Source organism: Prionailurus viverrinus, chromosome B3 (assembly GCF_022837055.1).
Source record: "Prionailurus viverrinus isolate Anna chromosome B3, UM_Priviv_1.0, whole genome shotgun sequence".
Taxonomy (NCBI): domain Eukaryota; kingdom Metazoa; phylum Chordata; class Mammalia; order Carnivora; family Felidae; genus Prionailurus; species Prionailurus viverrinus.
In genome coordinates this window covers 78,034,230-78,049,548 of record NC_062566.1, presented here as the reverse complement: position 1 = coordinate 78,049,548, position 15,319 = coordinate 78,034,230, and the positions used below count along the sequence as shown (strand labels likewise).

Sequence of the window (15,319 nt, the reverse complement as noted above, 5' to 3'; positions counted from 1 at the left end):
ATAGGTATAAATAATCTACATATATAGAGAAATTAGGCAAAAAAAGTCAATTATCTCTTAAGAATATACTTGTAGCATCCATTAACTGGAAACTTTCAAAGGAAACAATAAATAAGTGATTAAATGATATATCTATTCTAAAAAGTCATTAATCTATTAGAAGAAATCTTATCCAATCATAAATATTTAAATCTGTCTATGCCATAAACACTAAATCAGTTCACCTTTGCAAGTAAGGTAGAAAAACTAGAAGAAAGCTCCTTCAAAAAAACAAGGTTAGAGAGAAAGAAATAATTGTTGTAGTTTGGGCCAATAACTCACTACAGAAATTTATTCCTTTATAAATGTTTTAGGAACACACAAAATTTTCAGAGATTAGTTATTCCCCTAAGTGTTCGCCTGTCTATCAAACATTACATTGTTAACTTCCTTCTTTGTGGTATATCATCTGGTTTTCAAATATTTCCAGAGTTATTCTACCATCTCAATTGAATTTAACCAAGAAATGCATTTATCGCTAAACACTTTTAGTGTTTTCCTTTAGTGCTACCTTCAGTCATGTGCATAATATGTCACTTTAAAATATAACTTAATATAGCCTATAGCTTCCACTGCAATGTCTCTCTGGACATTCTTGCAATAAAAAGTTTCTGCTCAAAGGTGTTTTCATGGAAGAGAAATATTTAAATATACAATGTTTTCTTGATTGAAACCTGCATGACAAGCATTGCATTTGATCTAAAAATTTCACTTAATAGCTTAGAAGTAACGAATATTTGTAATACCATTAGGAAAAAAAAGGAAAAAAAAAAAAACACCACAGACCTCAACTCATTATTTTGTATCATACGTCCCAATCATTCAAATCATGTAGTCGTAGATTTTTTGTAGCTGGAAGGAAATGTTAGCAACTGAATATGCTAATGAAGAAACTAAGGCTCTAAATGGTTAAAGGACCTGGTAGAGTACAACTTCCTATAAAGATAATGAAAGACCGAAACGGGTCACTGGGATTTAGGCCATTACCTGCTGTTCTACTAATACCCAACACGCAAGCAACCAATGGTAATTCATAATGTATTGCCATGACAATCTAGATATGCATAGGCCTTGTGTTAAGTATGTATCTGTTACTGAGTAATGGAATTCTCCTTGCTTTTTGCCTGCCATTTGTAGTATACCACACTTGATACCCTTTGGTAAAGCTGTACGTTAGGGCTACTGACTCTAAATATCCTGGCCCCGGGATGTTACAGTACTACTATTATGGCTAATTTTTACAATATACAAACCACCTTAGCTGCAGGATGGTGCTACTGTCATAAAAAAGGCTATGCCCCAATCATTTGTTTAAGTTTGTATTCAGCTACACCAACACCATGCAGAAACAGACCTTGGGAAATTCTTAATTTCTGAAGACAAATTAAAAGGATGTGGGACAGTTCTCTCTTTTTGCTAAAAATGTTCTAGCTTGTTAGTAGTTGTCTGTATCAAATCCGGAATGACTGCCAAAAAACACATCTAACTTTTTACAGATAGCGGCTTCCCTACATTAATGGGAAGGAATGATCCTGATTTTCTTGCCCTAAAAACAAGAAAATAATGCATGAGATTAAACCCTACGGATGCAACCATGTACAAAAGGAGTATAGGTTGTGGGAAAATATGCCATCATTAATGTCTTCTGCTATCTGTGTTGCTAACTATAACTCTTGCATATATAATTCCATTATACTTTTATAATTCAGGGTTTTGAAAATGCTTTTGAACCATTAATATATTTCCCTGGTTAAAATTCTTTGAGATGTTCTTAACAAGAGTCTTAGATAATGAATTTGGGCAAACTCTGGAACAGTCTTTACAGTATTATCATTCTCATTAATTTTCAGAACTACCCACTGTGTTGAGATGATTGTCATGGGCCTAAGACTTCAATTTGGCTAAATATTTTTGCATATATTTCAACATATAAGTAACTAACAGATGTTTAAATGTTAAGTTCATATGGAAGAAATGGTTAAATGTGTTTACTCTAATCTCATGATTTCTTCGCAACACTAATTCTTATTTTACAGTTTCTTTATGTATTTCATAATTTCCTCTCTGGTTTGGTCTATAATGGACCAATAATTCCAAAGTCTCTTTAAAGATAACAAAACAGTCCTTTAAAATATTCTGGAAGTTAAGCCATATATGCATATGTAATATTTAATGTATGTATCCCTAGTTTTTTCGAAGACAAAACCTTAAACAGTAACTCACATATTTTTATAAAATATACAGAGTTCATATAAAGCATAGGACTGTACTTGTTTTGGTTCTTTTATTTTTACAGAAAGAGAGTTTTCCATTTATATTCTTATTTGGCTTTAGCAACCTGATCTATGATATTGCCCTAACCTGCCAGAAAAAAGATGGGTAGGAAACTAAAAACAATATTACTTTTAAGAGAGTTAATGCAGCACATAGTTTCATACTTTCATCCGGTTTATTTTTTTTCCCTTTGCCTCTTTGGTTATCTCTGAAGACTGCTTCTGTTTCCATTGTTTCATCCTTTAGCATTCACATATCAGAGCAATAAGTATTTCATTACTGGTTTATCTGTCCAGAGGCTTGAGAAGCGGTAACAATTAACCCTCCCTTCACAGTGATTGATACAGGCTTTGCTTTCAATTTGTTCCACTACACAGATCATGAAATTCTGAATGCAATCATCCTCATTGACCTACACTTTCAAACACACGGCTACAATGAGACGAAAGTAATTATTAAAAGGAACACTGGACTACTGAGATCTGAAACAAAGTCTTTAAAAAAAATCTGTTAGATGACCTTCTGGTGAAATTGGCAAATTTTGATGTTAAGGAAAATGATAGCTTTGTGCCCCTGTCTGGAAATATTCGATGCAAGCTGATCAATGTATATTATGGTGATTGCACTGACTACAGAATGTACTTAGAAAACGCAGAAATCCATTTTCGAACTGTTATAAACAAGAGTTAAACTGTTAACATCGTAGTTTAATCTATCTAAAAATTTTTTTCAAGGAAATTAAACTTCCTGATTTGTGTATAAAGAACAAACAGTGACTGCGGCGAAGAATGAAGAAGGCTGGAAAAGCAATAGCTTGACTTTATAAGAAGAGTTGCATACCTGAGTCCTACATCTTCCCTCTCCCCCTCCCTTTAGATGAAGATTCCCAGTAAGAAATGAATACATTTTTCACAAAGTCTGAAAAATAGCTTCAAATAAATATTAATCTACTGCAATCGATATATATGAGGGATGGAGAGGGGCTAGCAGGACGCTGGTGACTACAGAACTTTATTAAAACAAGGGTTGCAGTTAAAGAAAATCAGGGCAGAAAGCAAGGCAGCAGGCCTGAGGCTCTAATCACAGAACAGAGTGATGGAGATGAACCAATACTGCATGGATTAGCAATGAATTATTTTGAACCGTAATCATATGCCTGCACAGAAGAGAGGCAAAAACTAGCCATTACTCATAAACTGATCTGCTGATTTCTTGAGAGAGGCGGGGGGTGGGGGTGGGGGGATGAGAATAAATTCATATGCTAAACTAATTCAGAATAATGAAAACCTAAAGATGTGGTTACACTTCAAGTAACATTCTATTTTTAACGTCTGCCACATACCGCAAAATATGGGGTGTTTAGAATATAAACTGTAAAGTTCTTGGATTCGAGTAGGATTAAACCAACCGTTTCTTCTAAGATTAGGATGTGATATTGTCACTCTACTCTCTATCCTTCCTTGTCCAATAAAAGTATTTCTGGATAACTTTAACACTCCCAAGGATAAGATTTTTGAGTATTTGGTTATAAAGAAGCAACAGCATTCAAGAAATTAATTTCCTTTGGATCATCTAAAAAATATATCAAATGAAGATTCAATTGTTAGAGTTAATTTTGTTAGGAAGAGAAAAAAAAATCAAAACTGCTTGTAGCAAGAGATTCCTGAGATTCTTATGAACAGACTGTTTAAATGAAGAGCACTTTAATCAGTAGAGGAATCCTCACGTTTCTAATGTCTTGCTGTGCATTCTGCAGGTTATAGTAGCAGCTGGTAGAGGTCATATATCTTTTGTGAGCATCCCAAAAAGGCTCACTGCCAGACTGTTAAATTATGAATAAGCAATGAACAAAAGAATGCAGATACGGTGGTGACAAGATAATCCAAGCAAATTTATCTATGACAAATTTCACAGGATTAACAAATTACATTTACACAGAACAATAAAAATGTGTAAAAAAAAAAATGATGAGCCTACTTTTCCTTACAGCATTAGGAAAACAAAAAGTCACCAATTCACTGCATATATTTAAATTTAACTCGATCTGAAGTAAGACATTTATAATATGTTCAAGATATCTTTGTAACACTTCTGCATTTTAGTAGATATATATAAACATACTAGATCTGGTTTATATTTTATATATGTTATGTTATAAACAATCTATTCATCCATCTATCTATCTGTCTATCTATCTATAGATACGTCTCACATATGAACCATGCACAGTATATATAGAATCTTGAACAATAAAAAAATCCCGTTCATATATGAATAGAATGCTTATGTTTTCCAGAAATAGATCCTGAGGAATAAATTATTTGTGTAGAAAAAAATGCTCCCTCAATCAGTGCAACACATTTTAGCTATTAAAATACCCTCATTCTTTGATGTCTCCATTCTCTAAGACCAGAGAGATAAAGTTTCTGGAACCAGTTTCAGTTATCCCATTTGCCCCTACCAAAATACCAGTCTTTCTGAGTAAAGTGCTTCTGGCTGAAGTTTAGGACCAGTATCCCTTTCTGTAGTGATACCACGGCCAAAAGGAAAATTCGGAGATCGGAGGGTAAGAGGGTGTCGATTTGAGCTACATCCACATAAAGATGACCCTTAATCCAATATTACATTTTTCTTTACAATAAAATTCTTCTTATAAATCATACAAGTGAAAAAGCCCCCGTCTATCAGAAGTAATGGGATATCACGGAAATGACCTATGATTCTATAAAGTGGTCTTAAAATGCTATGTGGCACCACTTCCAAAAATATGTGATAAAGATTTAAGCTTTAATGTTATATATAACCTAGGTACCAAGTCAGAGCCCTTTAATTCTGCATTAGCATACTGATGATAATAAAATACTGTAATCAGAAGTAATTTCTTTTAAGATGATCTGAATGCTATTTTAAATTTTGTAGCCTATTTTTCACTCATACTTCCTATTGACTGCTGCTTTTTATCTTCAATATTTTAGTAAAACATCTCTCTAAATGAGCCCTCTCCAACATTTTATAAGGCAACCTATTCTTTATGTAAACAAGAGATTTTCTGAATGTAAAAGTGAATATTTTAGGAATATACACAAGCAAAATATTCAGTTCTTTCAACCACAAATACTCAAGCACTGCTTATCTAGTCCTTTCAAGGTCTGAAATTCCTACTATACCTTTTTTTTTTTTTTTAAAGAGCTATTCGGTTGACAGTATTACATCCAAAAACGTAGAGATAAATGTGGCATGCCTGTCTACTACCTCAAATCTAGCTGACATTCAACAATGAGCAGTAATGGAGTCAGATGTTATAAAAGTTTCCCAAAGTGTAGCTTTTGTCAAAGAACTGTTACGTAGCAGACCGAGTCCTCTGATTCCTGACATCAGAGAAATTAAAATGTTACCAAAGACCGCCTTCTTGAAGATTCCACAAGTGTCTGTCTGTGCCCACGGGGGAAGGGGGACTAAATAATGAGAACTTATCATTTATGTATTTATTGTCGTCCATTTTAAACAAGTTTTTAATTAAATGAGTTAATTAATATATGTAAAGCCCTTAGACTAGTACCTGTCACATAGTGCTATATAAATGCTTGCTGTCAGTATTCTAATGCCAGATAATTTGGCAGGAAGCCAACTTGTAGGAGTCCTTATATATTTCAAAAGACAATACCCAGCAATACAGTTAAGTATGAAAGTTGTTATTCAGAACGTCGATGAGGCTGTTTCAACCCATTCAGTGGCAAAACTATTACAAAATAAAAATGTCTCCACTGTAATCTTTAGGCAAACTGTGGCTCACTCTGAGGATGGAAAACGTGTGTGGAAGAGGCCCTGGAATATTTCACAGTCTATGACCAAAAAGGTGAGTGTACGTGGCAAACCGATTCTAAAACCATTTTTTAGAAAATCTGCCCTGCAGTAGACAGAGCTGGGGCGCTTGCCCACAAAACTGCTGGAATGTTAAGGGGTAGAGGGAAAATAATTTAAATATTAATTCTTCTTCTAACTTTATAATCGCCGCATTTCTGAATTTCTCCAAACCACTGACGAATGACCAAGAAGCGGAGATCTAGCTCACTATCCAGAGTGTACAGGGTCTTCCTGCCCCAAGAGCTCTCTGGCATCAGTGTAGAAATCCCTGGCTCCAGGAAAGTCCAGAAAGGGAGGCCCTGCACACGGCTGTTAAGGTGCATGCCTACAGAGACAAACCTGCATTCAGTCTCTAACTCTACTCCCTTTGTTGGTTGGATTAGCTTCTGTTTTCTTGACCATAAGTAGGGATATTAGCACTTCCCTCACAGGGCACTGAGAAATTTCTTGTCAAGTGTTTAATACAGAGCCCGAAACATGGTGGTCAATATTAAATGTTTACTATTGTCATACGTGATCTATTTTTATTTTTTAATCCCATCAGAGAACATTTTAAAAATTTGCTATGATTTCACTTGCATTTATATGGCATCTTTTCTTTCTCACCTCCAAGAACCTCTAACCATTTCATAGTCATTAGTTACAATATTTTCCAATCTCAATAGCTGCCCCCCTCTGCCCTGAACACTAAACTAACACAAGTCAAAAGAGATAGAGGGCCTTATTTATATTTCTATGAATTCTGCTCTTCCTCCTCTTGCAGAAAAGGATGTTTTCTCACTTTTGATAATATTTGCATGTCCAGTATAAGGGCAAGTCTATGACCAGAGCAACTGCTCTTACGGAGTGTTATTTACTATCAACTCTGGCACAAGTCATGATGGTCCATAGTAGAGGTTCAATAAATAAGGCTGAGTGAATGAACAATCACTAATCATAGTCAAAGGCCACGAGCAATTTGGGCCATAGCGATACGCGATTTTCATCTTGTGTCTCATGATTTTGTACACAAGACTACAAATATTCCAATTAATTCACCAAAACATTACGCTCTAAAAACGTATCCAGACAACAACTTCAAGTGTTGTTTAATCTTGTCACCGCCCTAGTCATTTTAGATATAGTAGTAACCATTTTACTGATACTAAGCTATGTCCTGCTTATGCACTGTAGTATTACTAATATTACTACAAATTATTCTAACTATGTAAGGTTCTATCAAACTTAATAGTGCAAACATCCTATTCACACTAATGGGGCCCAGAGCAGTAAAAATACCATTCAGTTACAGTTGGTTTATTACACTGCCCAATGAGGAAAAAAAGGGGGGGGCACTATTTACTGTGAAAATACTAACATCATTAAACCCACAACAATATAACTGAATTTTCCCATAAATCCTAGAAGTTCTTAGTACAGATTTTTGTTTGTTTGTTTGTTTGTTTGTTTTCCAACGTTTATTTATTTTGGGGACAGAGAGAGACAGAGCATGAACAGGCGAGGGGCAGAGAGAGAGGGAGACACAGAATCGAAAACAGGCTCCAGGCTCCGAGCCATCAGCCCAGAGCCCGACGCGGGGCTCGAACTCCCGGACCGCGAGATCGTGACCTGGCTGAAGTCGGACGCTTAACCGACTGCGCCACCCAGGCGCCCCCTTAGTACAGATTTAAATATTGGTATATATCACAGTACAGATTTAAATATTTAAAGTTTCACATATTCCATTATGTGCAACTTTGATAGCATTTAAATTTTAAAATTAATGTTTAATCAACTAATCAAGTAAATTTTCCACATACCAACTCTCCTAAATTTCCGCCTTATCTAGTGTAAACAATTAAGGAATGTCTATAAAACACCTGAAGTTAGATTTTAAGCCAAGAGAAACACAAAGGTTTTAAAAATGTAACTCAAATGATGAAATGATACACTGTAGAAAGAGTGGCCATGTAAACTTAACATGAGGGGCTACTTCTGCTCTCCTGCATGCTGAGTTTTCTTTAAATTTAGCAAGAGGCATTCTACAGAGGAAAAGAGGATCACAGGAATACAGGAAAAACAAGAAAACAAAAATAGACCATCTAAGGTTTACACTGGGGTCTTTATTAATAGGGAAGCACTTAAGAAAGTTGATAAGGGAAAACATTACTAGGAGTGATTTAGAAATATTTGTGACATATTCCCCACAAATATCTCCCAAAATATAAAGCTCTGCAGCTTTAAACATAACTAAATGAAAGCTACACTGTCTAAATCCTCCCCCAAAAGTGCTGCTTTACCAAAGCATGCATCTATACATCTTGTCAAAGAAAACCTCAGCACAGAGCAGGGGATCCTGGACATCAGGACCCATTTCAAACAGATGCGATTTTAATGTGCCACTGGATGCCATCCATGCTAAGATCTGGGACAGAGCAAAATTATTAAGGGGTTCATGGAAATTCTGGCATTCCCATAAAATAGCTCCATTGTAGGGGCAACCATTGTGTAGAATTTCAGGGGGAAATCAAACTTCTTGTCACTAAAAATATCAAACTGTTGCAAGATGTAGATTATATTTAAATTACAATGCAGTTCTTACCAATTCATTGCTGAGATCTTAATTTTCATGTAACTTTTAGTAAAATGAAAGTCATCTTTTTAAGAATATGCAAAGATACGGGAACCAAAAACTGTACTCATAATACCACTTGGTGCAGAAAATACCCCATGTAACTTTTTTTTTTTTTTAACCCAAAGCATCAAGTAATGTTGAAGTCAAGTTTGCTCCTCGTAACAAATCAAACCTAGTAACTGCATTATTATAGAACATGCAGAATTTGGAATAGCGATTTGTCTCTCAATTCATAAATCAGAAATTGGGAATATGGGAAGATGTTGCAATGTGGGAGGGTCCTACTAATAAAGGTCATTATAACTCCTGGCTCCGGAGCTATACTATCTAATATCCTCTCTGGTGGTTCTATGATATGCCCATGCATTACAGTTCTTGTTGACAGCCTGTTGCCTTGGAAATATTTCATTATTTCAGTTTTTCCATTTGTAGACCCTTGGCCTTGTGATATGAAGGCCATCCTATTTCATATTTTCGATTATCATTTAAGCAATCTTGTGGAGCTATTTATATATAAGCAAGTGTTAGACAACGCATATCATCATTTATCACTCTGTGTTTAAGCTTACAATGTAAAAAGAAATACCTCCCAAAAAAAAGTCTCCACCACTACCTTCGACTTTTTAAACCAAAAGCCCCGTGCTGTTGGAATATGCTTTGCAAACCAGCATGGGCACATCACATGCTTGACACTTCTATCTGTCTAATCTTCTTGGTTATACATCCACATAGTGGAAAAACTCTGTGGCAGTGCTATATAATTTGCAGCCTATGCAGCCTATTGGAGTTTAAAGAAAAATCAAGCAAATTTAAATATACAAGGTTTTCAACTCCTTCTCTCAGACTCTAAAAAGCTACTTTCTGTGTGTAAGAGCCACAGAAATTCCAACAGTACTAAAGAGTAACCAAAAACATTATTAAGAAGAAGCTTCTTTTTCCAAAAATTACTCTGTGAACACTATTGGAAGGAAATGACTTTTGTTCTGTATGACTAAACTCAGGTCAGGTATTTTATAAATCAACAAGACAATTCAAAAGATATATTTTTTTCTATAAAAGTTTTCGATTACTAGTGTATTTGAAAAGCAGTAAAGAGTAGTGTCTATAAATACCTTTATGAAATTGATTATTTGGAAACCATTTTTTTTAAATAAATGTCAGGATGTCCCTTAAAGCATGTCCACAGGAAGTCATCTTTTATAAACATACTTGTGTTCAACCATTAGACAGAAATACTACTACTAACCAACAAGTTTCAGGCACAAAGTGAACATATAGGTGAAATGACTCTACTTAGTTGAAGCAAATAACTATGAAAAACACCCCCCTCCTGAACAAACCATCTGACTTTCCATTTCTCATTACAAAACCAAATCAACTAACATGTGTAATGTTTACACTTAAAAGTGTTAAGAGCATTTAAAGCCCTAATAACAAAGTGAACCCTCGGGGTATAAAACAACTGTTTGGATAACGGGCCAAGTTTGAGGTTATTACTGTTTGAAACATTTAGTTTATAACTCCTTCTTTCCTCTATACTGTTCCTTCTGCCCCCTACCTCATTATTACTCCTCCCTCTCTCTACAGGTTAAACCTTCTCAGATCCAACCTTTAAAATGACAGCATCCGAGCTGAACAAGAAGATGCTATTAAAGGGCATTAAATTAAATACAGTATATCCTCCTACAACTTCAATCAGAATTTCAGACCAAGTGTTATTTAGTTCAGCTCTCAAGTGGAGCAGAATAACAAATCGCGCACTTTGATTTACCTTCTTCGAATGCCAAATGGAGACAGGTGATAAAGAACGCGCTCATGCACAGGCTATGAAGTTTCCTCTAGAAATTAATTCTATCTTCAAGATTCCTATCTCAGAAAAATTCCCAAAATGGCACACAAATAGGCCTCTGCTAGAGAGATTACTGGGGCCATCCCAGTAAATACATTTACTACCAACAGACTGGGGAAGGAGGAAGGGTGAAAGGGAGGAAGGAAATCAGTTACAAACTTCTGATCTGAAATTGTTAAATGTTAAATTAAAAAATAATAATGATGATGAACAGACCTGCACAATACTCTGAAAATTCTTTTCTATCTACAAGATAGAAAAGAGCAAAGTACTTAATATGTGAATTCTTCATAAACCACTGAGTATTCCTTTTAGCTAGTATGAATTCTCAGACAGTTAATGCTATACACATTCAACATCTTTAAAAACTGGATTATGCGTGATTTACTCTCAGGTATATAATTTATACAGAAATTATCCAGAGTTTAGAATTAGTCACTTATGTACCTACTTAACAAAATTATTTCCTTAATCCTGACAATTCTTCTGTCCCCACTGTATGAAGGAAACAAGCAACAGAGCAATTGAAGCTTTCAAATGAATAGCTTGTTTAAATACCTCTCTACCCTCTCTTGATGTAAGCTATAGGTTAAATGCTAAGTTGTATCAAATATAAAACTGCTCATGTAATAATAATTAAATCTTGCAACTACTACGGATTTCCCTCATCTTTTTTCTCAAGTTCATTTATGCCTATGAGGAAAGTGCGGGGGCGGGCGGGGGGGGGGGGGGCAATGTATGTAACAACATTTGTTTTCCTCAAGAAGCAAAGCCTGACATTTCATACTTCCTACTGAGCATTTCCTCTTCGGAGACAGAAAAAGATACTTTGCTCAAACCAATATGCTATATGCAATTAATGTCATTAACGCTGCCAATTAATAGCAAATAGGATTCCAAACAAAGTAGGCTGGGTGGACAGCAGGAGGGAAAACCACGTGGGGCGGTGGGGGTGGGGGGTGCTTAGTTACTCTGAAACCTAACAATGCCATTCACGTAAGACGGTTAAGGATATTTTGAATACAAACTCCCTTTCCCTTTGGCTTTAGTTTAACTAACTTCAAACAGACATGCTCGGCTGAGCCCCTTGCCTGGATATGCAATTCTCACCAGGAACTTTTTAAAACACAGATCCCCAAACAGTAACTAACGGGGCATAGATGTTCCAACTGTTGGCACATTTTGAATCTCGCTGTTTACTTGCTAATTTGGATTTGAGGGTTTTCTTCTTCCTTTTTCTTTTTTTTTTTTTTTTTTTTTTTTTTCCTTTGGGGACCGGAGGAGTGGAAAGGAGGGCAAGATGAGAGCACAGCAGGGCAAAGCTGGAGACCCACAAGTTGCCAAGGCTAGGGGCGCAGCCTGGGCGGCGGGGAGGCGGCGGCCGCGCGCCTCTCTCCGCCCGGCCCGGCCTAGCTGCTCCGCGCGGAGACAGCCCCTCCGCGACACATTCCGGGCCTGGCGCGAGCTCCGCTCCCCGCCCCCGGCCTCCTCCTCCTCCTCCTCTCCTCCTCCTCCTCCTCCTCCTCCCGCTTCTCGCCTGCCTTCCCTCCCCCTCCCCAGCCTCATTCCTTCCTAGAGAGCAGCTGCCAAGGGACCTGCGGCGGCCCCGGGGATCCCCCGGCCCCCCACCCTCACTGCTGCTCCCCGTCACACTGCAGCCCCTTCTCTTTTTTGTTTGTTTCTCTCTTTTTCTTTCTTTTTTTTTCTTTTCTTTCTTTCTTTCTGTTTTTTTCTTTTCTTTTTTTTTCTTTTTTTTTCTTTTTTTTTCTTTTTTTTTTGTCAGCGAGTCACTCCATTCGCCGAGCCGAGGAGGTGCGACTGCTCAGCGAGCCTGGCGCCGCCGCCGCCGCTGCCGCCGGAGCCCGCTCGCTGCCGCAGCCGCCGCGGGCGGACAATGCGCGCGGGGACCGCGGGCGAGCGCGGAGCCGCAAGCCCGCAGACGAGGTCCCCGTGGGCTCGCGGCCCAGGAGGCGGACTGCGGAGCGGGCCCCGCCACCTCGGCGGCGGAGGCGGCGGCGGCGGCGGCGGCGGCAGGAGCAGCCGCCCCGGCGGCAGGTTCAATAAACAGAAAAGTGTTACCGTTCTCGCCTGGAAGGATCCTGCTGAAAGCTGGGCTTGGTGGGCGCCATCTTCCTGCTATTTTTTTTCCTCTCTTACTTTTTGCCTCTCTCCCCCCTCCCGGGGTGGGGGGCGTGGGGAGGGCGGGGGGTGTGCGTGTGCGTGGGGTGGCGGGAGTGAGTGCGGGCGTGCGCGGCGCTCAGCGGCGGCCCGGCGGGCGGCGGCCGTGGCCCTGGCCGTGGCCGTGGCGGCGGCGGCGGCGGCGGCGGCGGCGGCGGCCGTGCTGCTGAGGCTGGGAGGCTACGGAAAAGTAGTGGGGCCGGAGCCTCGCCGGCGGCCGGCCGTCCCCTCGCGCCGCCGGTGCCTCTCGCCGCAGGTCGCCGCCTCCTCCGCCGCCTGCGCCTTCTCCTCCCCCTGCTCGCCCGGCGCCGCCGCCGTCCATGCGCCGCAGAGCCCCCGCGGCCCGGGCCGCTCCGGCTCCCGAGACATGCCCAGCGCGGAGACTGGCGACCGGCGGCGGCGGCGGAGGAGGAGGGGGAGGAGAAGGCGGCGGGGGGGAGGCCTCCGCGCGGCCCCGCGGGCAGCCCGGCCCAGGGCCCCGCCGCCTCCGGGTTCTCACCCTCGCGCGCCGCCACACCTCCCCCGCCCCCCCCCCACTGTCGTCCCCCACCGCCGCCACCCGGAGCTGGCCTGGTGGCAGGTGGGGCACACACCCTCGCGGCGGGGGGCGGTCGGGGCCTAGGCCGGGAGGGGCGGGGAGGGGGAGGACACGCGGGGGTTCCCAGCTTGACCGCTGTGAAAGTATTTCTGGGCATTTTCCAGCTGCTTTGCTCCAGAGCGCTCTCTCGCACGCAGACACACCCCCCCTTCTCTCTCCCGACACTCTCTCACTCCCCGTCTCTCTCTCTCCGTCTCTCTCCCCTCTCTCTCCCTCTCTCTCGCTCGCTCTCTCTCGTTGGGGGACTGGGAAGCTCGGCTGCCAGCGCAACAACGCCACTCAGTTGCAGTTGCGAACACTTCCCTTCTCGGGAGTATGTCAGCCCGGGAGAAAGAGGCGGAGAGGAACTGGGAGGCCACGGAAGCGGCCTCGGACAGGACACCGTCCCGGGAGCTCCTTCCGAGACCGTGGAAATAAACGCGGGTGGGCGTGCGCTGACCAAGACCGGGAGCCACGAAACCCTGTGGGCTAGCGCAGCGGCTGCACAGGCACCTTATGGCTCCGGCGCTCTCGCCAACATTTCCTGACCGGAGCATCTGCATTATTCACCCGCATACATGTCTGCAGACCCAGGGGTTCACAGGTGAATCCCCAGGAGTTTCAACGCAGTTAGATACAAATGCCTGTCCCCACTCGGCTCCTGGCACCTAAGACCGGACCGGACTACGGACATCTCTCTGTGGTTTCCCCGGTTTACAGCTCAGCGAGGCCTAGAGAAAGGGCCACTCAATGAAGGGCCAGTGCTGGAATCCTATTACCTGGGTAGACCCTGGTCAGAGCGTCCCCTCCACTAAACCTTACTCTGCCGAGTGTGGGCAGCTTTTTAGGCAGAGACTTGGGTCAGTCATGTGTCAACCAGGAAAGCAGAAAGGACTCCCAATGCATTTCCACTTTGAATAAATGAGAGAGCCACACGGAAAACATCACTCCTATGCGAGGCTTTGCATTTTACTTTAAACTTAAGAAAAGAAGAAAAAAAAAAAAAAAAGACCTGAAAGGGGTCCCATTCGGTCCTACCGGTGCAGTAAAGTGTGGCTGGGAGTTGGAAACTTTGAAAACACAAGTGTTTTTCGTTGCAGAGGCGTTTAATCTGCATGATGGTGTTTGAGTTCTCTTTGGAGTACACTCTACAGGTAGAAGATGAGAGTGATTGAAAAATGAACTGAAGTGGAGAGTACAAGATATTGAGTACAAGATATACATGGGCTGGCAGGGAGGGGGAAAAGTTGCCGGTTGGAAGTTTTGGCTCCAGGACAGCCAGCCTAGGGTGTTGCTGCCCAAAGATGACAAATGAGAGAAGTTCTGTTCTCCCAACAGGCCACTCTTGCTGGAAAAGCCCCCTACTACTGTCACTCCCTCATCAGACTCCCCAAAAGCACTTAATGCAGAAATACATTTTGATAGAATGATGTGTCACCATTCACTTTAGCAAACATATCCAGCTCTTAAAGTGAAAACTAAGTCTGCCCCTCAAAGCCTCTGAAGCCTATCATGCTGGTGGTCCGATGAAGAAGTGCCAGAGGACGGGGGACTCATGACTCAAATCCTCCCTTAAACATTTGGCTCACTCTCCTGTCCCCAAATTAACAAAAATTAAAGGCAGTAACAGGTGTCATCTGACTAATGAAACCAAAGAAAGGTCCATTTCCCACAGCTAGCACCTTCTCTTCAGTCATTATGACTGAACATAAAAAAGGAGGAAGGAAATTATACACCCAAAGGCTAAAGTTGATTATTTTTAAAGCTCTAGTCTTTAGAACCACAGTGGGATTCAAAGACTTGATAAAGTAGCCCAGATTCAAAGATGAAGGTGGAAGGCATCAGTTGGCTTTTCAGGGTGGGAGGCTATGGAGGATTCCCCCTGGAGGCTCCTGGCTTATTGGGAAAATTGGCCCTGGGAAGA

At 41.0% G+C, this 15,319-nt stretch overlaps 1 protein-coding gene across 1 annotated transcript in view; it reads right to left on the bottom strand.

The window, feature by feature from the left end:
* The window catches only part of NPAS3 (neuronal PAS domain protein 3), an 861,155-nt gene extending 848,296 nt beyond the window's left edge, over window positions 1–12,859 (bottom strand). The window contains exon 1 of the mRNA XM_047864546.1: window positions 12,720–12,859. Coding sequence (XP_047720502.1) covers window positions 12,720–12,769 — 50 coding nt within the window. The 5' untranslated portion in view covers window positions 12,770–12,859. The remainder of the gene's footprint in view (window positions 1–12,719) is intronic.
* Window positions 12,860–15,319: the final 2,460 nt, after the last annotated feature.